Source organism: Giraffa tippelskirchi, chromosome 4 (genome assembly GCF_054371585.1).
Source record: "Giraffa tippelskirchi isolate mGirTip1 chromosome 4, T2T-mGirTip1v1.2.pri, whole genome shotgun sequence".
Classification (NCBI taxonomy): Eukaryota; Metazoa; Chordata; class Mammalia; order Artiodactyla; family Giraffidae; genus Giraffa; species Giraffa tippelskirchi.
The window spans coordinates 64,732,669-64,760,437 of NC_137278.1; the positions used below are offsets into that span (position 1 = coordinate 64,732,669).

Consider the following 27,769-nt stretch of genomic DNA (forward strand, 5'->3'; position numbering starts at 1 on the left):
AACGCTAATTTCATTTTTTCCAACTCTTTGTTTAAAATCTTTGCAAATGAATTAAACTGTATTTCTACCTCTGTAAATATACTGTATATATGATGATTCAAAATCTTGCAATATCTTGTTTTATTGTTTTAAAGTTAAGTATTTGTGTTAAGTGTTGAATGTATATAACTGACCTAGATGAATGGTGAATGATCCCAAGCATGTATTTGAAAGCAAATCTCTGGTTAGTAGCTTTTTTCTTTCTTTCTTTAGTTTTCATGAATTTTATGTTTCTTTTCAGTGAGAGAGTGTGTGTGTGTATGTATATTAGTAGGTTTGGGTTAGGAACAAACCTAAAAGAGTAGGGAACCCTACTGTTGATATAAGTTAGAAGTTTGGTTTAGCTTCTTGGGTTATGGATAGTCAGGGAAACCTAAATAGGGAGGAAGCTAGATTTGATTCAGATCTTGTAGAATGATTGGACTTGATAGCCATAGATGAGAGGAGGGTGTTTTAAAGTAGGGAAGCAGCTTGAGGGAAAAGTATATTATGTATATTTATTAATTGGAAGATGGTGAGGGGACTAGCCTTAGCAGAGAATCCAATTTGGGGAACCGTAGTAGGCCAGATTATAGAAAACCTGAAAATTCACTAGTTATGAATTAGACTGCATATACAGGCATTGGAGAACCATTTAAAATTCCTCATTAGGGGATTAAAAGTAATATTTTAGGAAAATCACATTGGCATTAATTGGCAGCACATTGAGGAAGGAATTCATTTGTTTATTCAGTTTATTGAGCATGTACTATTTATAGTATTACAAGTACTGAGAATTATAGCAGTGAATTAATGAAACTTAACATTCTATTAATAATAGTGTTTGAGGAATAGGTAAGGAAAATAGATGGGTAGTTATGATGTCATTTATGCTTTTGGTGTTGAGGTCCTTGATCAGGGTGAGGTGTATCACTAGAGAAGAAGGAGCAAATTCAAGAATTACTGCAAAAGAATTAATGGGGTTCTAGATACAGTGTGTGAAAAGAAAGAATGAAAGATGATGCCAAGATTAAAGTTGAGCAGACAGACTATATTTAAAATTATGTGTTTATAAGAAAATGATGTGAAGTTTGAATACTTAATTTTGCTGAAGAAATAAAGGTATTTTCTTTTTATTTTTCATAGCTTGCAACTAAAAACATTTAAATGTGTGAGTTAGCTGAGTGTTTGGACAGTGAGGCCTAATTTTGTATGAGAAATATTTCAATTGCTATGTGTCTGTGCTCTTGTTTAAATTCTCATTACTATCATTTAGTGCATATTTTGTTTATGAATTTATTTTGTAAAATAGTTTTAGGATATGTTATTACAATTCTTTTGGGCTTTTAGAATGCTTTCAAGTCTACGTTTATAGAATATAGCTTATCTAGGAGATCTAACAATCCCCTGAAAATTACGTTGCTTGTGTTTTTTTTTGTTGTTGTTATTTTCGGTTGTGCTGTGCACCTTTCTTGACCAAGAAACTCTCCTTTTGCAGTTTAACTATTTAGAATTTAGCTATCTTTATGGCATACATCTAGTAATTGTAAGGATTTAAAGTTTTGCCTGTGCTAATAGAGGTTAAAACTGTTTCAGAGTTCAGGTAGTGCTGTCTTCAAATTTTTCTGTTATCTGAGAATATTCGTATATTACACATTATTCTGAAGACATAGGCTATTACACAGTTATTTACTCTGGTCTTCTTTGCATAGTTCTCCAGAGGTTTTTTTGTTCTTAATTCTATTTTAAAAATGAAATTCTTAAATTTATAGAGAAATTAAATTCAGTATTTATTGACTATTGCATGTTTTTCCTCTGAATATACCATTATCCATCAACTTTGCTGTTACCAGGCACTTTTAAAATATTCTGAAATCTTACATCATATGTTCCTCTATTAAAAACTAGTGATCCATATTTATGAAATTGGAGGTCCCTGGAACAGTTTACTTCTCCCATTTGTAGACCATCTTGCCTGTTAATAATTTCTTACCTCCCTATTTGTGCTTTTCTTCTTACTTGGTTTTCAATTGATCACATCTTTTTCAGTACTACACTTGTTACATGTGTGGCTATTTTTTCCCTTCTGTTTTACTTCTTTTTACTGTATTTTTTCTTTCATTTCAGTCTGTCCTTACCAGTGCCTTTTTAATAGGCATCTATTGTTTTGCCTTTAATTGGTGGACTTATAATGAAGTTAGCTTGTGATTCTTTTGGATCACTTTTATGTTATACTGAAAAGGGCTTATTAAACCAGTACCATTTAATAGAATTCTGCTCTTAATAGAATTCATATTCTTAGAGTTATCCCTAGAGTTATGGGAACTATTTTTAATATTAGAGAAACTGATGATGAAAAAGCATTTTCTTATCAAATTTTAAAACTTCTTACTTGAGGTAAGTTACTCTGATTATGTATTTTAGTTCATTAGAAGAGATTGTACTTTGGAAAATTCTTTTTAAAGTTTTTCCTTATTTTAGAGGGTTTTATTACTTCTCAAAAATGACAATGATACATGTCATTGATAATTAATCAAATGAACTATTTAAATTACCCTAGGAGGATTTATCGGAGAAGGCAATGGCAACCCACTCCAGTACTCTTGCCTGGAGTATCCCATGGACGGAGGAGCCTGGTGGGCTGCAGTCCATGGGGTCGCTGGGAGTTGGACATGACTGAGCGACTTCACTTTGCCTTTTCACTTTCATGCATTGGAGAAGGAAATGGCAACCCACTCCAGTGTTCTTGCCTGGAGAATCCCAGGGACGGGGGAGCCTGGTGGGCTGCCATCTACGGGGTCGCAGAGTCGGACACAACTGAAGTGATGCAGCAGCAGCAGCAGGAGGAAGATTTATGGACTTCAGGTTAAGTATCTTTAGTGAATTGATAGTGTGGGAGTGAAAGCCATACTAGTTGGTCACTGATGGAGGAAAATACCTAACTACACATCATCTCAGTTTGAGATTTCTTGAGTCTCTAGGGTAACTGGATCTGGAGTATATATTATGCTAGAATACTGATTTAGACAGACTCCTGTGACCCTTTCTTAAGGCTTAAGGGCAGTGGATGAAAGTTCCACCACTGGTCGGTGATGCCCTTTGGTACTTACTATATAAACAATTTTTGTTTCAGTGACTCGCCATGTGGTTGATCAATGAGTACATGAAGATTCTGTTACTTTATGAAGGCACTGATTAGCATAATACTGAGTCCTCCAGAGTTCCATAGTCAAGAACAGGAGTTGATAGCCTAACACAGTGGTCTCAAAGTGAGGCCAGCAGATAGCTGAGAGTCTGTCTGGTTGTCTCTCAAGTCGGAATTATTTTCATAATAATATTAAGATGTCATTTGCCTTTCTTGCCTGTGTTGCAGAAGCAATAATGGTAGAAGAGCAAAAGTGGGTAAAACTGCTCACATCTTAGCATAAACAGTGGAGTAGCACCAGATCGTGCTGGTAGTCATTATATTTTTCACACTATATATTTATATATGTACTTATATTCTTCACACTATGTACTTGCAGTTAAACAGAAATCCAGCTTTACTTTAAAATGTCTTGATAAAGTAAAATTTACCTTGTTTAGTCTTGACTCTTGAGTGTGTGTCTTTTTTACATTCTGAAGGACAAAAGGGGAAGTATGCGTCAAACAGTTTTGTTGTATAATGGGGTATGATGATTATCTAAAGAAAAAATACTCATGATTTTTTGAGTTGAAAGGTGGAGCAAGTGTATTTTGTGGAACACTGTTTTTACTTGAGAGAATGACTGACAGGCAAACTATAGTTATTCAGGCTTGAGTTCTCTGCAGACACTTTCTCAAAAATGAATAAAGTGAGCCTATCACTTCAAGGAAGATAACTGATACTTTGTGTTGTCTGTGATAAGACTGAATTATAGAAATTATGAACTTGGTGGCTTCTCAATATTTAAAGACTTTTCTGGTGAGATTGGAGGTGATAATAATGTAATTTTAAAATATTGAATAATAAAATGTGCAGTGTTTGGAAGATCTGTGTAACTCAGTGAAACGGTATTTTCAAAATGACCAGTGCTTGGTAAGAAATCATGCATATGTAAAAGATCCATTCAACGTGTCAGATAAACCAGTAGATTTTAATGTTATAACAGCAAGACAAATTCATTGATAATGGCTTTGAATTCCAGATTGTGTCCAACCTTTAAAAAAAGTAGCATTTCACTGAGTTTTGATAGTATCAAAGAAGAATATCAGTAATTATCTGAAAGGGCTATTAAAGTACTCTTCCTTTTTTTGAATGCATTTTGTGTAAGGTCAACTTTTTTCATATACTTAGAGCAAAATAATGTATCACAACACATTGAATGTAGAAGTGGATTTAAGAATTCAGATGTCTTTTACTAAGCCAAACATTAAAGAGATTTGAAATTTACAAAATTATGAAAGAATGTCATTCCCTACTAAATTTTTTTTACTGTTTTTGTGAAGAATATCTACTTTTCATAAAAGTGCTCTTTATACATACAGTGAGTTTGTTATTTTTAGATAGACTAACATTATTTTTTACTTCTTAATTTTAATGTCTAATATAGTAAATTATAGATAGATATAACACATAAATAAAGGCTCCTTAGAGTTATCAGTAATTTTTAGGAGTGGAAAAGAGGACTTCAGACCAAAAAGTTAGAAAACTGCTAACCTAATATTTGAAGAGCTCATGTTGTCTCATTCTACAAGTAAAGAGTGTATCTTTAGTCATTTTATCCAATTCAGATAAAATCAGAGTTAAATGTATTGTAGTTTTATTCTCTTTGGGTCCATTTGCAATTTTTTAATCAGAGCATTAATTCTGTTTGTTAAGGGAAGATTGTGCTGTACTGCTAGCTCAATCTTGGACTAACTAGAAAATGTCAGATATTTCTTCAACTTTTGAATCTTAAATTATCTATCTCAAATTATGAAAGTGTTTTAATACATGAAGATGCTTGGGGCTGTGTCTGTAATTTCAGTGCAGTAATTGTGTATCATATACCTCTCCAAGAATGACTGTTCAGTCATTGTGAAGATCAAATTAGTTAAAATGTAAAAATTTTTTATAGATATATAAAAGATTATATTAATACTACATTTTATTATTGGCCATCATGGATTATGATTGAGTTTGTGAGAAGGGGGAGATGCTAAGGTGAAGGGATACTTTTTTTTAAAACCACTTAGTTCCCTGATACCTTACTATTTGGATAACCCTAAATGTGATGGTATTTTTCCAGTTAGTATTTCATAAAGCTATTGTTCTAGTATATGTACATTTGAAATTAGATATGCAAATTAATTATTTCATAATGTTTCGAGATGACATGTAAATACTATTCATTTATGTTTTATGTGAAATATCTCAAAATTAAAAAAAAAGCCCTGTGTACAACTAGCTTTAAATTAGAATGGCATTGTCAAAAACATGAGCACATGTAGTTGTTAGGCACCAACACTAAACAGATGGTCCAAGAGGATACATAACAGGTTTGCAGTCTGGGTAGAAGAGCATAAAGCCATTAAAACTATCAGATTTCTCTTTTTCATAGATAATAGTCAATGAATAAATAAAGACATAATCCTTCGTTACATAAGGACCAAATCTTAGAATATTAGTTGCAGAATTGCTAACTTTTCCTTCCTCTTTTACTCTTAATTTAAAAATTATTGTATGCAGTGACAGATAATACTATAGCCTATTTATTGAAATTAATGTATCTTGTCATAAGTAGGTCATTTATAAATGTGAAATTGCTTGAAGCAGTCTTTTACTTCCATGTTGCATTTAACTTGTGGCTGGACAGATTTGAGCTATATTTATATTGCTCTCTCAATTTTCATCTTATAAGAGGAAATGGACAATTTGAAATCATGCTGACTTAGAGATAGCTGTGTATGATTAGAAAGATACTTCCTCACATATTATGTGTGTATCATTCAATAGCTCATCTTTTATTTTAGAAAAAGGTTTTTTCAAAGATAGTCTTTTTTTTTTTAAGTTGTGCCTTCAAAAACTTAAACAAAACTTCATTAATTATGACTCTTTCTGAATTAATCTTTGTTTAGCATTTTAAGTATTAAACATGAAGGAAAAACAGGATTTTAGAATACTGAATAGACTACAGTTTCTTTTTAGAGATTTCTGGACTTACACTAAGTATGTTTAAATTGCTACACTGTGACCCCTGTATCCTGTAAAGAAATAAACCTTCAAATATACAATGGGAGTGGAGTCCTTTCTGTCTGTCATAGAATGCATACTTTTTACAGAAGAAATGTTTTATATTGTTTTATTTTCTTATGTTTATGCATAGTATCACACATCTTGTGACTCTGAATCTCTAGCATTGAGTGCCACATCTAAGACCTCATATTTTTTCCTACAAGTAAATAAAATAAGCTTCATGAAACAGCATTTTTTGTGTCTTTTCCCTCTTTAAAAGAGTGTTCTCCATGGTTAAAAGAATTAGTTAATACCAAAAGGTTCACAGTGAAAAACTACAATTTCTACCTAAGGTAATCACATGTAATTTCTGTTCCCCAGAATAAAACTTTTAACTTTTTTTAAAAAGTAGTTTCCTCTGTCGCTTAGCCCCAAATGTAGTGAGACTATACCTACCCTAGTATTTCTTTTTATTTTTTTTTTACCCTAGTATTTCTTGATTTATTCCTTTCAGACATTATCTACTAACTTCCTGAATGGTAGGTGAGATTTTAGCTTTTTTTATGTCCCATCTGTTTATTTTCTTACACTATCCTTCTAATTTATTGCAAGTTAAATCAGTAATCAATGTTCGTATGTAATGTTTCCTTCAGGGCCAGGTAGCATATCCTTATTATATTTTTCTTTTTTAAAAAAAAAATACTACTTTTCCTAAAGGTACTAATTTTCTTAAATTGCATTATTTTCAGTAGATCCATCCTTAAATGTTCAATAGCTTTTCATGGGAATTGAGATTAAGACTTTTCGGGCAGTTTCACCTGAGAGAAGTCCTCTCACATAAAGAGATGACGTTCTTGGGGTCAAAAGGCCTGTTTTCAGGGTCCTAACATATGTCAGTATGACCCTAACTCAAATTAAGCATGAATCAAATGAGAAACCCAAGCCTTGTAATTGAAAGTTTATTGCTTTCACTCCTTGCCTAGAGTGCTTAGCAGTTACCCCCGTTTCCAGTTCAGAACTTTATGGGTGGACTGTGATGCAATATCCGATGATTCTAAAGCAGTGGGAACTTTACAGTTCTGATTGATTACTAAAATAATTCCCCAGAGGTACAGTGTAGATTAGAAACTGATATTGAGGTTTGAGTACCTAGGTATCAGCCAGTTCTTACCAAAGAATTGCACTATTCTATTGAAATTGCTCTTGAGTCTGCTAGATCTATTAAATCTAGTATCTTGTAGGAACTACTAATTATCTAGAAATCCCCTCAAATCCCATGTTAATCATAGCAAATATCTATAAACATAAAGGCACTAGAAAACTTTCATTCCCCTGTCTTTTAAGACCCCTGTTGAAAGTGAGGTTAATTTTAGGTGTTGAAGTACTTTCTGTAAATTTTTCAAAATACTTTCTCTTAACATATCTTAATTGCATATTTCCTATTTTCCTAGATTTCTAAAATAATTTCATCTACTGTACTTAGTGTATAAAAACTGGACAGTTCCTGCTCTTTATATTCAGAATTGTTTTAATTGTTATGCACAGTCTTTCTCGGAGGCTGAAGAAACCATACAGAACTTACATATTTTTTTTTGCAAAAATTTTTTAAAAGAATTGAGCAAACCAAAATTCTAAACTCTTAAAATTTGCTAATTCTTAGAGAAGAGCTTTATGCAAAGGAGACTATAGGCCTTTCTGGCAATTTAATGAATTTTGAAATATCATACGAGTAATGTTGGGCATAAAATTTTAACAGAAACTTTAAGACTTAAGTTTAAAAAGCACTTTAAGAACACAGAGAAACTTGCTAACAACTCTCTGAAGGCAAATATAATATTTACATTATAAAATTAGTTAAAGTGGGAATGAAATCACATGTGTTCATTGGAATATTATGCATCTATTCCAAAGTATAATCTGAATTATGTATTGTCGTATAACAGTGGGCTTGTACTGTAAATTTGTGGGATTTTTGGTTTACATACCTCTTCAGTAGTAGTACTAAAATAAAATTTCTTAAATATTTTTCATCTGAATTAAATACCTAGATTTTTAAATAAAATAGTGCTGTAGTGAACTGGAGAGGGGAAGGAAATGAATCTTCTTTAGTTTAATTAATCACTATGAAAACAATTAGGAATATGCTCAAACAAACAAGCAGTGATTTATTGTACACATGGATTTTATAGATGACATTGCTGAAACCATTTTCTATTGGTATTGTCTTTGTTTTCTTGAATAAGAGAAAAGATTGAAAGAGAGTAAAGGGAAGAATCTGTGAGAGCCTAGGCACATTACTACTTGGAACTCCAATTTTCTGATTTATAGTGAAACTAGATAATCTCTAAAGTAATTTTTGAGTCTGAATGTTATCATTTAGGAGATAGTTATAGGTGAGAGATAACTTAAGAGAATTCAAATACAGAGTAAGGAAAATAGAAATAAAACATGGAAGAAGACTAGAGAGAAAAGATACTTACTGAATGTCTGTGATTACAAATGAAATTTATGTACCTGTGGTATACCTAACATTTTTACTAGAGTTATTCCTACTGTCTTTTCCAAGTTACAAATATACTTTTCTCCACAGTGATAGCTTGACTAAACTAAGCTCTTATACATTAAGTAACATAGCTACAGTATGTATGTACAGTATGTAACTTACTGACAAAAAGTATACCAAGTTAGTTACATAAAACAGGATTTTCCCTTCAGCTGTCTGAATTTTTAACCATGGCGTGACCTTACTGCTGTTTATCTTCTGTCTGCCATGACGTGTGATCTGACTTCCGCAATACAGTCTCCTTATTTTTGTGGGTAACTAGTTCTGGTTGGTACCTTTGCCTAAGAGACCCACTTTTCCACTTATACACTCATTTGCTTTGGGCTGTTCATTGTTCTTTATTTGCTCTAAGTATAAGTCAATCACAAGTCAGATTTAACTTACTTTTCTATTATTCTTGCTTGTTCTGTATGTCTCAAATTGTGGTTTAGAACTCTGTTATTCAACTGATCTTTGGGACACAAACCTTGGTAGGGAGTGTCTACTCGAGTCTGCCAGATGACTTTAGCTTGGAGAATGTCATCTCATAACTCTTAATAGTAAGCAACAGTTTTTAAAACTCTTTGCTTGGTCTCAGATCATTTATTCTTTTTATCTATTCAAACATTTGTTTAGCATATATGCTGATTTTAGAGAATAATAAGATAAGGTCCCTGCTGTCAGGGAGCTTACGTTCTGGTGAGAAAGTGAAAGGCATAAAGGCAATTAGTATTGGAAGACCTATGATAGAATGATGTACCAAACATGGGAATAGTAGTTACACTATGGGGTGGGGCTGATGGAGTAATAGTCTAGGATTGTGAGGACAATTCAGTGTTAAAGATGTAACAATGTAACAATTCACTACATTAACACATTAAATGAGAAGAATCACATGGGAGTAGATGTTTGAGAAATTCACCAATTAAGATATTAAATAGGATTAGAAGGGAACTTAATTTGAAGGAGGGTGTTGATCAGAAAATTACGGTGAACATTATGTATTTATGGCAAAACATTAAAAGCAGTCTCATGAAATTTGAGAACAAAATAAGGATAGCTCTTATCTCCATTATTATTTGTTAATACTGCTGCTGCTGCTGCTGCTGCTAAGTCGCTTCAGTCGTGTCCGACTCTGTGCGACCCCATAGATGGCAGCCCACCAGGCTCCCCCGTCCCTGGGATTCTCCAGGCAGGAACACTGGAGTGGGTTGCCATTTCCTTCTCCAATGCATGCAAGTGAAAAGTGAAAGTGAAGTCGCTCAGTCGCTTCCGACTCTTAGCGACCCCATGGACTGCAGCCCGCCAGGCTCCTCCATCCATGGGATTTTCCAGGCAAGAGTACTGGAGTGGGGTGCCATTGCCTTACAGTAAGTAAAAAACAGAAATGAAATGTACGATTGGAAAGGAGATAAATTGTCATTTGCTTACATTTTTTCACCTAGAAAATCCAAGAAAATGAACTGAATAAACTAAATTTTAGAAGGTGGTTAATCAGAAGTGTAATATACAAAAACTACAGTTTTCCTATTACACACTAGCAGGGACCAAGAAGACAGTGTGATAGAAAACAAATCCACTTCACAAACAAAAACCCAAGGAAAAAAATAAAGCCTACTTAAATGTAAATACCATTGTGCATAAATTTTAAAATTTTACTAATGTGAATGTATCAAATTAGTTTTATTAATAAAATCCTAATAAATCTCAACAAGCTTTTTCATAGAATCTTAATAAATATTCTAAAACTCATAGAAAAGGGCAGCAAGTGTCACTAACCAGGACAATTTACAAAACAAAAACAAAGGAGAAGGACTTGCTTTAATGGAATCAAGATGGCAATAAAGCTATAGTAATATTTAAAGGGTTTTAATGACACAGGAGTAGACTGATGGGTTAAAGAAACAGAATAGATGCCAAAAATATAGCCACACTTACGTGCACACTTACATGGAAATCTAGTATAATCATAGAGATCAGTGGAAAACAATAAGCTCTTTAGTAATTGGTGTTGGGATAATTGATTATCAATATGGAAAAACTATAAATTACATTCTAGAGAACCGGTAAGAGCACGAACAAACAAGATTTCTAAAGGTAAGAGAAATACACAAAAATTGACTGTATTTACATATCAATAGTAACTTACTAGCAAATATATTTTAAAAAATTTCATTTACACTAACAGCAAAATCTGGAAGGAATTTATGAATATAGCTAATAAAAGCCCATCCTAGAGAAAATTAAAAAGTGGTTTTGTAGTAAAAATTTTTAGTAAAAATTAAAAGTGGATCATATCAATGGATATGATCCCAAAGCACAGCAACAAAAGCAAAAATAGGCGGTTAGGACTACATTAAGCTAAAAAATTTACACACAATTAAGAAAACAGTCAACAAAATGAAAAGGCAATCTATGATAGTTATAAAAGAAATTATGTATTAATAGATTATGATCTCTGATAATTTGGGGAATCATAAGTGTATACTGATGTAAACAAATACATAAATTGAAGATAGATGTAAATCAGATGATTGACATAGTTTCACAGTATGTCTTCACAAAATAATTTCAAAAGGAAAATAGTGACTATCATGGAGAAAACTGGCAGATACCAATTTAATCAAGTGATAAAAGTGAATATTATCAGTAATGAAATAAAGTGAAATCATGTACCTCCTCTTAGCATGCACTGAGAAGATCAGAGCATCTCTTCTATATTTCTCCTGTCAAAGATATATAACTTGAACTTTATGAGCAGTAAACAATTTAATCAGACAAACCCAATTGAAGGACATTCTATAAAAAATTGGCCTATAACTGGCCTATAACCTTTTAAAGTACATAGGTCATGAATTTCAAGGAAAGATAGAAACTGTTCCAACTGAAAGAGACTAAAGATTGTAATTTAGAATACTAAATGCAAAGTGTGGTTTTGAGCTAGATCCTTTTCCTATAAATCCATTCATTAATTGGAGCAAACTTGAATGGATTCTTAAGATTGGATGATAGTAATTGTATGATTGTTAATTTCCCAGTTTTGATAGTTATATGTGTTTGTACAAGATAAATACTAAAATATGTGTGGACTCTTGGGTATCAAGTCAGTAGTTTATTCTCAAGTGGTTTAGGAAAAAAACTGTACTGTCCATGCAACTTTTTTGTTAATCTGTTGCCCCTTAGCTCCTTTAGTCTCCTTTGTTCCTTTCAGGTGTTGTGGTTTTTTTTTCTGTGTTTTTTGGGATTTTTTTTTTCTGTGTCTTCAAATTGACTGATCTTTTGTAATAGTTTCTTATCTTCTATTAAACATGTGCAATAAATTTTTCATTTCAGATATTATATTTTTTAGCCTTAGAAGTTCCACTTGGGTTTTTAAAAATAGTTAACTTTTTTCACATAATGTTTATTTTTTAAAAGTTCTTTAGTATATTCACAGTAGCTCTTTTTGATATCCTTGTTTGCTGTTTCCGTGGTCTCTTAATTTCTGGATCTGTTTCTGTTAACTGTTTCCATTTTCTTTCCTGTTCACAAATCACATTATTTATTTATTTGTTTTGCTTCTTTGCATGTCTAGTAATTTTTTACTTTATGTTGGACATTGTGATTATTACATGGTGGTGTTTAGATCTTGTTCTTTAAGCAGTGATGAAGTTTGTTTTGGCAGGTTTTCAAGTTACTTGATCCTTTCTTTTCTCTTCTTTTTTTCCTGCCACACCTCATGGCGTGCGGGATCTGAACTCCCTGACCAGGGTTCAGTGCTTTGTCGCTTGTAGTGGAAGTGCAGATCCCTAACCACTGGACTGCCAGAGGATTCCCAGCTTGAGCCTCTCAGTGCTTGTTTGCAAAGCTTTCTAAGGAGCTTCTGGAATAGCTTTTACTCAACTGCTAGTTTAGTTGCAAGACATGATTCTCCTGAGGACTCTACTGATGCTCTAGGTATTTATTCTGACTGGTCAGAACTTAAATTTCTCTCTGCACTCTGTGAGCTTTTGGTGTATCTAGTTTCCAGCTTTTCTATACTTGTCCTCTGCTCAGCCTCCTGGAGTTTTAGGGTACATATGTACAACTTAGTATTTAGTCAAAATCTTAACGGCATATTTTGGGAGCTCTTAGTTTGTATAGCTTCCTTTTCTCTGGTTTTCTTTTCTGAAAATTTCAGCTTTTTAATTCCCTTAAACTCCAAACTTTGTCTCCCTGAGTTCAGTGAGACGTGGGCTATCGTTCCTTATGTCTCATTCTGGAAAGTACTTACTGTTACATTAGAGAGAGCTTTGCTAGCGATTATAGTCTTGTATTATTTGCTGTTCAAAGTCTGAAATTAGTTATTTTGTATGTTTTGTCCAGTTCCTAATTCTTTATGGCAAAGGGCAAATTTGGTGCTAACTGTTCCTACCTATATGATGTTTTAGCTGAGTTTTAGTTGTATTATTTTCTCACCTAGTACTATGGGCAATCTCAGTGTACACAGTTGAGCTGGTCCAGGATCAGGGATTGACAGTGTGAATGTGATCAAAGAACAGAAGGATTAGTGTTGAGAGTGCTGGCAAGAGAATAGTTGAAGTAAAGCAGTAGTTCTCACAGTATAGTTTGAGGGTCCTTTCAGAGAGTCCATAGGCTCTGTCTACTTTTAACTAAATGTCTGTGTGAGGCTGATTTCTTTTTTTATATATATATATATACTTTTTTTTTATTGATTTATTTTCGGCTGTGCTGGGTCTTTGGTGCTGCATGGACTTTTCTCTAGTTGCAGTGAGCAACTACAACTTGTTGTGTGTGGGCTTCTTAATGTCTTGGTTTCTCTTGTTGCAGAGCACGGACGGGCTCTAGGCACGTGGGTTTCACTGGTTGTGGCACACGGGCTCAGTAGTTGCAATTCCAGGGCTCTAGAGTGCAAGCTCAGTAGTTGTGGCACATGGGCTTAGTTGCTCTGCAGCATGTGTGATCTTCCCGTACCAGGGATTGAACCCATGTCTCCTGCTTTGACAGGCGAGTTCTTTACCACTGAGTCACTGGGGAAGCCCCTTATTTCTTCATATACATGAACCAAAATAACACAAACAGTAGATGAAATGCAGAAGCAAAGATGAACATCAGCCCTCCCCTATTTTTAACATTAAGCTAGATATTAAAGAGATTTGTAAAAATAGTAAAACAGTGCCAGTCTTCTCAATAAATTTTTTTTTGGTTTGGTGTTTATAAGCATGTAATGGGTTTATTATTTTTTTAATGAGTCAATAAGTAAACAAATGTGAAATTTTCTGTTTTATTTTCTGATATGGTAAATATCAATAAATGTAACCCACAAAAGAATTGCTGAAATAAAGGACCATAGAGTGCTGTCTAGGGAAGGAACTGAAGGCATCAGGAGTAACAACAGACTGTGTAAAAAAGGGAGGGATTAAGGAATGAGAAGTGTCCATTCAATTCCTATTCTCTTTTGGGTAAGTGTCGGTCTTCTCTGCATTCTCTTGTGAAGGTGCCTGCACTTAAAGTCTGTAGTCGTGGGTTAGTACTCTGTCTCAGCAACTTCTTAGATTCCTGCTTTATAATATTACACACTCAGCCCTTGCATAGGGACATTTCACCTGGCAATGTCTTTTTCTAGCTTGACCTCCTTGTCCTAATGAGGAACTAGATCTTCGCTAATGTTCTGGCATTAACTTATACCCTTCTGTTCTAGTGCCACCCCTTTTACTTAAATTTCCTATTCTTTAAAAAATAAAACTTTAATTAAAAATTTTTGTTTTCTTCACCTTTATTGACATACAGTTGACAAAATTGTAATTATTTAAAGTGTACATAGTGGTGGCTTTATGTATGTGTACATGTGAATGGATTCCCACCGTCTAATTAATTAATACATCCATCACCTCACATTTTTAACTGTGTGTCAGAACATTTAAGTTCCACACTGTTAGCAAATTTCAATTATTTAATATAGTGGTTACCATGTTTTTCATTACATCTTCAGGCCTTATTCATCTTATAGCTGAAATTTTATACCCCTTTACCAACCTCTCCCTCTTTCCACCCAACTCTCCCATCCCCAGATGCTGGCAAGTGTTTTTCTATTATTTCTATGAATTTGACATTTTTTTAAAAATTATTTTATTTATTCTAATTGGAGGATAATTACTTTACAGTATTGTGAAGCTTTTTGCCATACATCGACATGAGTCAGCCACGGGTATACATGTGTCCCCCCATCCCGAACCCTGCTCGAACTTCCCTCCCCACCCTGTCCCTCCAGGTTGTCCCAGAGCACTGGCTTTGGGTGCCCTGCTTCATGCATCGAACTTGGCACTGGTCATGTATTTTACATATGGTAATATACACGTTCCAATGTTATTCTCTCAAATCATCCCACCCTCGCCTTCTCCCACTTAGTCCAAAAGTCTGTTCTTTACATCTGTGTCTCTTTTGCTGCCCTGCATGTAGGATCATTGTTACTGTCTTTCTAAATTCCATATATATGTGGATTTGTGTTTCTCTTTCTGACTTACTTCACTCTGTATGAGTTTGACTCTTTTTTTATATTTCACATATAAAGAAGAACTTACAGTATTTTTCTGTCTCTTTCTAGGTTATTTTACTTAGCATGATCCCCTTAAGTTTCATCCACATTTTCACAAACGGCAGGATTTCCTTCTTTCCCATGTCTGAATAATATTCTATCTGTGTGCATGTTAAGTCACCTCAGTCTTGTCCGACTCTTTGCGACCACGTGGACGATAGCCTGCCAGGCTCCTCTGTCCATGGGATTCTCCTGGCAAGAATACTGGAGTGGGATGCCATGTCCTCCAGGGGATCTTCCTGACCCATGGATTGAACCTGTGTCTCTTAAGTCTCCTGCATTGGCAGGCAGGCTCTTTACCACTACTACCACCTGGGAAGTCCCTCTATCTGTGTATGTACCTGTGTGTGTGTGTATTTCATATGTTTTTAATCCACTTATCTGTTATAGGACATTTGGGTTGTTTCTATATCTTGGCTGTTGTAAATAATGTTGCAGTGAATATGGGAGCACCAATATCTCTTTGAGATCTTGTTTTTATTCCTTTGGTTTTTATACCCAGAAACGGGATTGCTGGATCATACGGTAGTTCTGTTTTTGAGTTTTTGAGGAACTTTCACAGTGGTTGCACCAATGTATTCTCAACAGCAGTGCACAAGGGGTCATTTTCTCCGCATTCTCACCTACCCTTATGTCTTGTGTTTTAATTACTGTGATTCCAACAGATATGAGGTAATACTTCTTTGTAGTTCTGATTTGCATTTTCCTGATTCTTGTGATGATGAGCACCTTTTCAGATACCCATTGACCATCTGTATGTGGTTTTTTTTTTTTGGAAAAATGCCTATTCAGTTCCTCTGCCTATTTTAAAATCATTTTCACTAGTGAGGTGTATGAGTACTTTGTATATTTTGAACATTAACCCTGTTAAATGAATGATTTATACATATTTTCTCCCATTCAGTTATTTACCTTATCATTTTTTACTGTATCCTTTGCTGTCCAGAAGCTTTTTAGTATGATGTAGTCACACCTGTTTATTTTTGCTTTGCTTTTGGTGTCATTGTATTTCTTTGTTAACCGTGTCCTACCTTTTATTCTTTTTCAGCTTATGCTACTTCAAAATCATTCAATCCTTTGCTTTTATTAAAACTACAAAGTTTATCCAAGATGAAAGTGATATCTTGTGTCATCATTTCACTCTTTAATTTCTCTGGGACATTGCCCACTCAAATATAGTCCTCATTTTCCAGTGAGAAGATATAACATTTATTGATTATTAGTCCAAATTTACATTATTGATTTAAATAGATTTGTTTTGGGTGGTGGAAGTATATATATTCAAAGGAAATAAAATGTTATTCATTTCAGGAAAGATGAAGAGACAAAATGAGAATGAAGTGCAACATGTGACTTATATTTTATTACTGTCTGTGAAATATCAGGTGCTTTTACATTAATTAAAACCACAGAATACATGTCAAAATAATCATGTGTCCTTTTGGATCATCTGTCATTGAAGATGAATACACAGTTTGTTTATAGAAAAAATGTATTATATGATTATTTTTAGTTGTCTATAAATTGATAGGTATATTTCAATATAATTTTTAAAGTACTCCTTTTTTTATTTCTTACAGTAATCCTAAATCAGAAAGTCAGAGAGTAAATAAAAAAGTCAACAATGATGCTTCACTTAGAATTCATAATCTGTCCATTTTGGTGAGACAGATAAAATTTTATTACCAGGTAAGTAGTTATTTTCTTAATCTAATATTTTAATAACTGCTTGCATTTTCACATTTTTGTGTTGTTTAGTATTAGTCACCTAATATATACTAAAGACTTATTATATACCAGGTATTGGTCTATTTGTTGTAGGTAGAGTAGTCATAACACAGTTTGTTTCTTATGCAGTGTTAAAGATACAAACATGTACTTCATAATTATCTATTTTACAAATAGTTATTGTTTTATGATTTTTTAAATTTCCTGTTAATTCATATAGTGAAACACTTCAGGTGCAAATGAGTTTAGCATTGTTTTATTATTTTAGAGTTATTATGCCATTTATAATTGTTTTTCTATCTATTGGTTTAAAATTTTTCACCCTACTTCTGTTTTTTTGGGAAACTGCTCTTGAAATTGTACCTTTTATTCTTTTCATAGCAAAGGCCAAAAGTAATCAATAGCTTACTCTTTTCATGAAATAGTATTATGACCGCAGTTCCGTTCAGTTCAGTTCAGTCGCTCAGTCGAGTCCGACTTTTTGTGACCCCATGAACTGCAGCATGGCAGGCTTCCCTGTCCATCATCAACTCCCGGAGTTTACCCAAACCCATGTCCATTGAGTCGGTGATGCCATCCAACTATCTTATCCTCTGTCGTCCCCTTCTCCTCCTGCCTTCAATCTTTCCCAGCATCAGAGTCTTTTTAAATGAGTCAGCTCTTCACATCAGGTGGCCAAAGTATTGGAGTTTCAGCTTCAGCATCAGTCATTCTAATGAACACCCAGGACTGATCTCCTTTAGGATGAACTGGTTGGATCTCCTTGCAGTCCAAGGGACTCTCAAGAGTCTTCTCCAACACCACAGTTCAAAAGCATCAATTCTTTGGTGTTCAGCTTTCTTTATAGTCCAGCTCTCACATCCATACATGACCACTGGAAAAACCATAGCCTTGACTAGACGGAACTTTGTTGACAAAGTAATGTCTCTGCTTTTTAATATGCTATCTAGGTTGGTCATAACTTTCCTTCCAAGGAGTAAGCGTTTTTTAATTTCTTGGCTGCAATCACCAGCTGCAGTGATTTTGGAGCCCCAAAAAATAAAGTCAGCCACTGTTTCCACTGTTTCCCCATCTATTTCCCATGAAGTGATGGGACCGAGGGCATGATTTTAGTTTTCTGAATGTTGAGCTTTAAGCCAATTTTTTTACTCTCCTCTTTCACTTTCATCAAGAGGCTCTTTAGTTCTTCTTCACTTTCTGCCATAAGGGTTGTGTCATCTCCATATCTGAGGTTATTGATATTTCTCCCAGCAATCTTGAGTCCAGCTTGTGCTTCATCCAGCCCAGTGTTTTCTCATGATGTACTATGCATATAAATTAAATAAGCAGGGTGACAATATACAGCCTTGATGTACTCCTTTTCCTATTTGGAACCAGTCTGTTCCATGTCCGGTTCTAACTGTTGCTTCCAGACTTGCATACAGGTTTTTCAAGAGGCAGGTCAGGTGGTCTGGTATTACCATCTCTTTCAGAATTTTCCACAGTTTATTGTGATCCACACAGTCAAAGACTTTGGCATAGTCCATAAAGCAGAAATAGATGGTTTTTCTGGAACTCTCTTGCTTTTTTGATGATCCAGTGTATGTTGGGAATTTGATCTCTGGTTCCTCTGCCTTTTCTAAAACCATCTTGAACATCTGGAAGTTCACAGTTCACGTATTGCTGAAGCCTGGCTTGGAGAATTTTGAGCGTTACTTTACTAGTGTGTGAGATGAGTGCAATTGTGTGGTAGTTTGAGCATTCTTTGGCATTGCCTTTTTTGGGATTGGAATGAAAACTGACCTTTTCCAGTCCTGTGGCCACTGCTGAGTTTTCCAAATTTGCTGGCATTTTGAGTGTAGCACTTTCACAGCATCGTCTTTCAGGATTTGAGATATCTTAATTGGAATTCCTTCACCTCCAGTAGCTTAGTTTGTAGTCATGCTTCCTAAGGCCCACTTGACTCACATTCCAGGATGTCTGGCTCTAGGTGAGTGATCACACCATCGTGATTTTCTGGGTCTTGAAGATCTTTTTTGTATAGTTCTTCTGTGTATTCTTGCCACCTCTTCTTAATATCTTCTGCTTCTGTTAGGTCCATACCATTTCTGTCCTTTATCGAGCCCATCTTTCCATGAAATGTTCCCTTGGTATCTCTGATTTTCTTGAAGAGGTCTCTACTCTTTCCTGTTCTATTGTTTTCCTCTATTTCTTTGCATTGATCGCTGAGGAAGGCTTTCTTATCTCTCCTTGCTCTTCTTTGGAACTCTGCATTCAAATGGGTATATCTTTCCTTTTCTCCTTTGCTTTTCGCTTCTCTTCTTTTCACAGCTATTTGTAAGGCCTCCTCAGACAGCCATTTTGCTTTATTGCATTTCTTTTTCTTGGGGATGGTCTTGATCCCTGTCTCCTGTACAATGTCACGAACCTCCGTCCATAGTTCATCAGGCACTCTGTCTGTCAAATCTAGTCCCTTAAATCTATTTCTCACTTCCAGTGTATAATCATAAGGGATTTGATTTAGGTCATACCTGAATGGTCTAGTGGTTTTCTCCACTTTCTTCAATTTAAGTCTGAATTTGGCAAGAGGGAGTTCATGATCTGAGCCACAGTCAGCTCCCGGTCTTGTTTTTGCTGACTTTATAGAGCTTCTCCATCTTTGGCTGCAAAGAATATAATCAGTCTGATTTCGGTGTTGACAATCTGGTGATGTCCATGTGTAGAGTCTTCTCTTGTGTTGTTGGAAGAGGGTGTTTGTTATGACCCAGTGCGTTCTCTTGGCAGAATTCTATTAGCTTTTGCCCTGCTTCATTCTGTACTCCAAGGCCGAATTTGCCTGTTACTCCAGGTGTTTCTTGACTTCCTACTTTTGCATTCCAGTCCCCTATAATGAAAAAGACATCTTTTTTGGGTGTTAGTTCTAGAAGGTCTTGTAGGTCTTCATAGAACCCTTCAACTTCAGCTTCTTCAGCATTACTGGTCAGGGCATAGACTTAGATTACCATGATATTGAATGGTTTGCCTTGGAACCAAGCAGAGATCATTCTGTCGTTTTTGAGAGTGCATCCAAGCACTGCATTTCAGACTCTCTTGTTGATTATGATGGCTACTCCATTTCTTCTAAGCGATTCCTGCCCACAGTAGTAGATATAATGGTCGTCTGAGTTAAATTCACCCATTCCAGTCCATCTTAGTTCGGTGATTCCTAGAATGTCGATGTTCACTCTTGCCAACTCCTGTTTGACCACTTCCAAATTGCCTTATTTCAGCCATTCCCTATTACGATTTTTAAGCTGTTCTTGTCTTTTGTTTTAGTTCTCTTTTTAAACCTTGTTAATTAAATATTGAGCATACTGTTAAATAAATCAAATCAGTGTTCTTTTAGATCAAGTCACGTATTTTCCTTTTTCCCCTCTGCATGGTTTCTGTTGTATCTCAGATCTGCCTTTGATACTACTTTCTTACTGAAGTACATCCTTTAGTTGTTTGTGTAAAGAAGGCTTGTTGATAGTAATGCTTATCAGTGTTTGTCTGAAAATGCCTGTATTTCACCCTTGTTCTTAAAAGATAGTTTTGTTGGGTATGTAGTTGTAGGTTGATAATTACTTTTCACTCAGTGTTTTGCAGGTTTTTACCTTCTCTCTCTAGAAAGACAAAAAATATTATAGAACTACATACTCAAGAAAATCATTAAAAAAATGAGAAAAAATGAGAACAAGGAAACTAAAAATTACAAATAATTTGACATTTATTTAAGTCCATTTATCTGTTACGTACTTGGCTATAACATATTTTATCTTGAGATAACTTGCTTTTAACTGGAAAATTCACTTATTAAATACTCCCAAACTCAGTATCATCTGTTGGAGTAAGTCATTGTAGCAGTTTTTGACACTTATTTTTAATATTCTGAACAATATTTACATAATATTTTTAACTGTATTCTTTATTGTGTTCAGCACATGCTAAATATGTACTTTTCTTTAAATGTGTGCATATTTTTGGTGTTAGTTTTTTTAAGAACTAGTGAATATAATACTGAAGAAAATTTTTTATAACTTTCTAATACATATCTGTAAGAAATTATAGATAAAAGATCAATTCTAACTAGCCTCTGGTATCATGCTACTCCCTGCAGGAAAACACTTGTAGATCTAGCATCACACAGTTTTTTAAAAGCAATACAAGTTAGGTTTTCATGGTTATTTGCTTCTTTGTCATAGTGTTAAAGTAAAGAATGATTCAGAAAGAAATAAAAAATTATTCCTCAGCAGCTAGTGTATCTGAGTGTGTAGTGAAAGCCCAACAGTTAAACACTTATTAATATTTAATCTTGCAAAGATTCAGTGTTGCCACGTTACAGGGATCAATCTGTAGTCTCTTTCTGCCCAGACCCTTTGTGGTGTGTCGGTGGTGGTGGTTGTAATGGTAGACATGGTGTGAGTTTCATTTCCTCAAAGAACAGAAGGTGCATCCTGGGTATATAAATAAAATGAGTGGTTCGGAAGCATCCAGCTCTTTCTGAATCATTCTCTACCATCAAAATTTGTATATATTCTTGTCACAAAAAGTTTGACAGAAGTCAAAGGGAGTGAAACATCTGTTTCTGATAGGAGATAAATAATGATTCACTAAGGAAGAATCATTCACTTTTAATGAAAATGATCATAAGATAGGATTTTTAATGAACTAACTAGCTTTCTTAATTTTACTCTCGGTTGATTTTTTTAGTTCTCTTAGAAGTAGTGAAAAACAGAACAACAAAATGTACCCATACTTAAACTTTTATTGAAGAAGCTTGTTTAATTATCTAATACCTAAAATCCAGATTTCCAAATAATTAGATCAGTTCAACTTGGACATTTTTGTTTTATGGACATCTAATATTATAATTTTAGTTATTTAAGTCATTAACTTATAGTTATAAAAGATTTAAGACTTTAGTTACTTTTTTTCGCATTTTGTAAGCTTTTTAAAAAAATTGCAGTATACCAGTGTAGGTATAGCATGCCTAAGAGATGTGCAAATCGTAAGTTATAGCTTGCTGAGTAATTACCCTGTCAGCTTTACCCATACACCAACCTTTGTGTATCTTTTTATAGGAGACTTTGCAGCAGTTGATCATGATGTCATTGCCAAATGTCTTAATCATTGGCAAAAATCCCTTTTCTGGTAAGTATTAAAATTAGCATAATTTGATAATAAAGATAATATCATCTTTGTGTAATATTGTAATGCTTACTAAGATCTTGCTTATATTCATTAACACACTACATTTTTCGTCAGTCTGTAGGGAAAGTTGGAGGTGATAATCCATTCTATATAGAGAAAATGAACAGAATATTTGTAAGTTGTAGCGGAATCAGACAACCATTACTAAGTCCAGTGTTTTTCTGACCCTACCAAATTGATACTTTTCTGTGATGATTTTTAGTGTCTTAAAAATAAGTATGGAAGATAAGTACAGTAGTTAAAAGCTTAGAAAAATATAAGCTTTGAAAGAAGTGATTTTGAAGTGACTTCTAGGATTCTGTTCACTCTGTTCGGGTGTTTGCTTTGGGCTTCCAGGTGGCACTGGTGGTAAAGAACACGCCTGTCAATGCTGGAGATGTAAGAGATGAGGGTTTGATCACTGGGTGGCAAAGATGCCCTGGAGAAGGAAAGGTAGCCCACTCTTAATATTCTTGCCTGGAGAATCCCATGGACAGAGGAGCCTGGTGGACTACAGTCCATAGACTCGCAGAGAGTTAGACACGACTTATTAGCACACATGCACCACTGCCAGAGTTGTTTGAATCTAAGGTTTTACTGATTGATTCCCAAGTGGTGCCAGTAGTAAAGAATCCACCTGCCGAAGCAAGAGAAGAGTTCTGTCCCTGGGCTGGGAAGGTCCCCTGGAGGAGGAAATGGCAACCCACTCCAGTATTCTTGCCTGGAAAATCCCATGGACAGAGGAGCCTGGCAGGCTCTAGTCCATTGGGGCCACAAAGAGTTGGACATGACTGAGCATGCATGCACATTTTCTAGTTTATATTAAACTACTTTTGAGTGGAAAAAAGATGAGAAATAGTTTCTTAGATCATTTAAATTATTTTTTTCGAAGTTTCTGCCCTTTACCAGATTTTAATTGTGACATGTTCAGAGTTTTAATTTTTGAACAGTTGGGAAAATTAACAGCTACCTAACAGTTTCAACAAAGGACTTAATTCTTACAGGCTACATGTAACCCAAATCAAGTATATCTTCTCCAATTCCCACCTTCAGTCAAAACAAGGATAAAACCAAAATAAAAACTAAATCCAAGCAGCTGGTTTTGTTGAGGAAACTACCAATTACATGGGGGTGAATTAGGAGGTTAGGTGCTCTTTCAAGACATTCTGGAATGTTTGAATATACAAATAAATAAAAAGTGTTGTATGTAGAATGAAATTGTTTTTAATTCCACATGTATTTAGGATTTACTTACCAAGTTAGAGGGACCAGGAATATAAAGAAAATGGTTTATGTTCTGGAGGATCTTGCGTTTTGGTGGGTGATAAACAGATTACTGGGTCATGTAATCATGTAAAATAGAGAGATGTAAAAATGTTAAGGCTTATAAAATTTGGAGCTATTGATTATTCTTAAAGTTGGCAAATTAGTGAGGGTTGGAGACCACTGGTATTTGGATCAAGGAAGACTACACAGAGATGTAAGAGCTGTGCATATTATTGTGATTAGATTAGTAAGTAGTTTATTAGAGGAAAGATGGGTAGCAAAGAAAGACAGGCAGAGGGAGTAACAGAAGTTACGGCAGTGGCATGTGTATGTATGTATATTTGGGGAAGGGTGATCAGTGTAGCTAAGAAGGTTTCATGGAGAGTAGGAGGAATTATTTGAAAAGAAAATTTGGACTTACTTGTAGACAGATTGGCTTGATGGTGAAATTCTGGAGTGACTCAGTGTTTCAAGAAAATTGAATACTGTTGGACAGTGAATATACTTTCCAGCTCTGTTACAGACCATTAATTTTATCCTGCTTGTTATATACCTTTATTTTACCAGCCTCACTGTAACTGACATTTAAGGTTTTGATTCTTATGACTCTACATAGTGGAAAGCTATTTAAATTTTATAGGTAGATGAATCATATAAGATATGTGTTTTAGAAAAAAAACACCTATAGGCCTAAAAGAAGCCAGACTTCTTCGGGACCATTTTGGCTGACTCTGGCATGTCTCTATAGCAGCAGTTCTTAATTTGGTATCCTGTTGTAATATAATGATTTATGGAGAAGTAGTGGATTTATAGTTAGCATCCTTTATCACATAGAGCTTTGAAAGCTGTTTTATCTGTACTGCAGCCTTTCAAAATTGAGATCCTTGCACATTTCTTCTGCTGTTACCACATTGTGCACATAAAGAGCTGCTCTTTTGAATTCACTGTACTTAGAAACTTAATTCCTTGGTCAAGTTGTGAATACCATCTCTAGAGTTAATTCTACCACTATCAGAAAGTCGAACTAAAGTAAAATGTTTTACCTAGTAATTATTTTTATTTCAGAACAAGGCACAGAAGAAGTTAAAAAGTTGCTTTTGCTTTTACTGGGTTGTGCAGTTCAGGTAAGTTAAAATACTTCATATTTTTATTTTAATAAGTTTTTGTAAATTTTTGAGGCTCTAGTTTCTGAAAGACTTAAAAGATGGGCCTTTGCTGTTCAGAGTCCATGTTAGAAATTTTAACATAGCTGTATAATCTAAGGAGATTCTGAAGAAAAACACTTTCTGTTATTTTATTTCAAATTTTATTTATGTTATCAGATAATCATATCTGATAGCACAAATTATGTTTATGTTAATTTAATTCTTTTAATTTAATAAAAATTAATTTTTTTTTAAAATACTGAGGCTTTTATTTTAAAAAAAAATTAATTTTTATTAAATTAAAAGAACCCCAGGCTTTTCAGGTTCCCTAGAGGTGCCCTGAAAACCTCTCCCAAAACATTCTTATGACTTACGCGTGTATGTGTATGTGTTATTGAAGGGAAGAGGAGTGATGATAAAAAGGCAGAAATTATGAAGTCTCAATCATCTGCTGGCTTAGAAGTTAGTTCCTGTAATAGAATTAGAAATCTCTTCAGTGCCCATAACACTTTAAGAACTGTATATAAAGATAAAAGAGCTTAATTTTAAGTGGAAAAAGTTTGCTAATGCTTATTTAGTCTTCATGTGAGTCTTTATAATTGGAAGTAAAACTATTTGTAGTTCTATTTTTAACACCAGACTCTTTATGCTCTAGAGCTGGACTGTCAATAGAATAGCCAGCCTCTAGCCACATGTTGCTGTTTAAGCTTAAATTAATTATAATTAAATAAAATTACAGTCTCAATTGCTCATTTGCACTAGTTACATTTCAATACTCAGCCATAGGTAGCTCCTGAGTACTGTGTAGGACAACACTGATATTCTGATTTTTTAATTTCAAAATTTGTGTCTTCTCATTCTCTTTTCCATCTTGGTACTCTCTCTTTTCTAGCCTTCAAGAACCTATCAACTTCATCCTATATTCTCTAAGTCTAGCCTGTTTATTCTTTAAGAAAGTCTAGCCTTCTTAAAACTTCAGTTTGAATAGAGGTGAGATTTAGTACAAATTGTAGGCATTTTAAGGGTAAAGGAAGAATTCTCACTGATTTGTGTAGAGATTGTGTTAAAGGGTGAGCTTTTAAAAATAGTATAAATATAAACAGTGGCTCTAGGACTTAGAAAAGGAAACTGTAGTATATGTTTAATTTAAACCTAAATCAGCCAAAAGTATGACAGTTGAATTATGACTCTTTGTTGAGTCATAGTTATTATAACCCTGGCATTTAGTGTATGCTCATTGGCTCAAACTATTTACTGGGCAACTCTTTTGGAAGCATAAAATTTAAAAATTGGGGTTACCATACCTAAAAAGTTATTTTATATATGCTACAAATGTATTATCTGAAAGTCATTCTTAATTGTTCTCACTATGCCTATCAGATATTAGTTAGTAAACCAAAAATCTTGTTTTTAAACCTGGTAATTTTTATCACATGTTCCCCAAAACTCTGACTTCCTTGTCATAACTGAAAACTTTACATTTCTTGTAATTTAATGTTAAATATTTTTGTATTATCCTAATAATTTTGTTTTTATAGGATGAGGAACTTTCTGCACTGATAGAAATGTGCTTAATTAAGTTAAATTGTGTGGCAATAGAAATAGAATATTATAATAATATGTAGAGTATAAATCAGAACCTTACTAAGTTTCTTATTGACCGAAGACCCAGTTTTTCTTTTTTAAGTTTAATGCCTTCACTGGGAATTCAGTAATTGGCCCAAAAGATGCAACTAAGCTAGACAAGGCAGTGCTGTCTATTTTGTATGCACTTCTCATTTGGTAGCTGTAAAAATACAGTTACACAAACAGTTGGATTGCAGTATAAGAGATGTAGGGGGAAGACAGAGTAAAACAGTAAGATGTACGTTAAGCTCTTATTCAGTACTGATTGGGAAGGAAAAGATCAAGTTTGCATTGTAACATTTTTAGTTTATATTAAGTTTTTTTTAATGTACACAATGAAGAATTGCTGCCTTTATTCCACTTGCTACATGTGTACTTGTATATACATTCTTAAATTTTGCCCCTGGTAAATTTGTGTTAGAAACAAATCAAATATTTATTGTATTACCTTATATGTGTTGAACCGGGCCACAAAAAGAGATTTCTTTCATTGAGATTGATAGGATAAAGATATGAGAATGAATTGTAAGCTTGAAGTAAAAATTGCTTAGAATTTTTTTTTTCCAAAAAGAAAGGCTGTGTTGTTTGATGACAGCCAAAGACTGACTGAACATTTTGGCTATATTCCGAATTCTGCCACTGACTCACTGTGTTTTTTGGCAAGTAACTTATCCTCCCTGAAACAAGTTCTTGATTCTTTACTTCTCTGTTTGTAAAGTTAGCATAATAATATTGTACTGACCTCACATGAGTTGTGTAATGATTACTTGCTTTAGAACTTTTCAGCATACAAGTAATATGGATTTTCAGTACCTTACTTTTTAAATAAATATTCCTAAATTTTAATCTTTTTATTAGGTAAGTATATTAGAGAGATCATTTAAATGCAAAACAAAACCCTCATTGTGCTGTTTAAACCCTCATTGTAGCCAAGCTTTTTAGCCTAATGAGTTTTTACTTATTTACAACATATTAACAACTATACCCCTATAAAGTACAAGTGATTGTTCTATTCATTTTCCTTAGTGTCAGAAAAAAGAAGAATTTATTGAAAAAATTCAAGGTTTAGATTTTGATACGAAAGCAGCAGTTGCCGCACATATTCAAGAGGTAATAATCTGTATTAAATGTTTTCGTGTTTTTTATGAAGCTCGTCATACATTATATTTATATATCTCTCCAAATACTTAAAGTCATAACTTAAGCAAGAATAAATAAAAGTCAAATATAGATGCACTCTGCTTTTAGGCAAATTGTCCTCTTTTCTTTAGACATAGCTTCTTAAATGAATCATCTATAATGGCACAGTGCTGACTGCGGATGTACTGTTGACTTTATACATAGGGATATAGGCAGAAAGTGTTATCTGAGGAATGTATATTCCTTTGTTAGACAGCATAGCATGCATGATATAGTGAATGGAAACAGCATAAAGTGGATCACTGCCTGTAATTCAAATTAAAGTGAGCTAACGTAATGTCTTATGTCACTCCAGTGATTTTGTT

At 34.1% G+C, this 27,769-nt stretch overlaps 1 protein-coding gene across 13 annotated transcripts in view; it reads left to right on the top strand.

Moving 5' to 3' along the window:
• Positions 1-27,769, top strand: part of CCDC88A (coiled-coil and HOOK domain protein 88A) — a 110,321-nt gene that overhangs the window by 12,984 nt on the left and 69,568 nt on the right. For all 13 annotated transcript variants that reach the window (XM_081589481.1, XM_081589483.1, XM_081589482.1 and 10 more), the window contains exons 3-6: positions 16,890-16,998; positions 22,119-22,188; positions 24,559-24,617; positions 27,291-27,374. Coding sequence is in view for 9 of the 13 variants with exons in the window: in XM_081589472.1 (XP_081445598.1) it covers positions 16,890-16,998; positions 22,119-22,188; positions 24,559-24,617; positions 27,291-27,374 (322 nt within the window). In the remaining 4 variants the exon portion in view is untranslated. The remainder of the gene's footprint in view (positions 1-16,889; positions 16,999-22,118; positions 22,189-24,558; positions 24,618-27,290; positions 27,375-27,769) is intronic.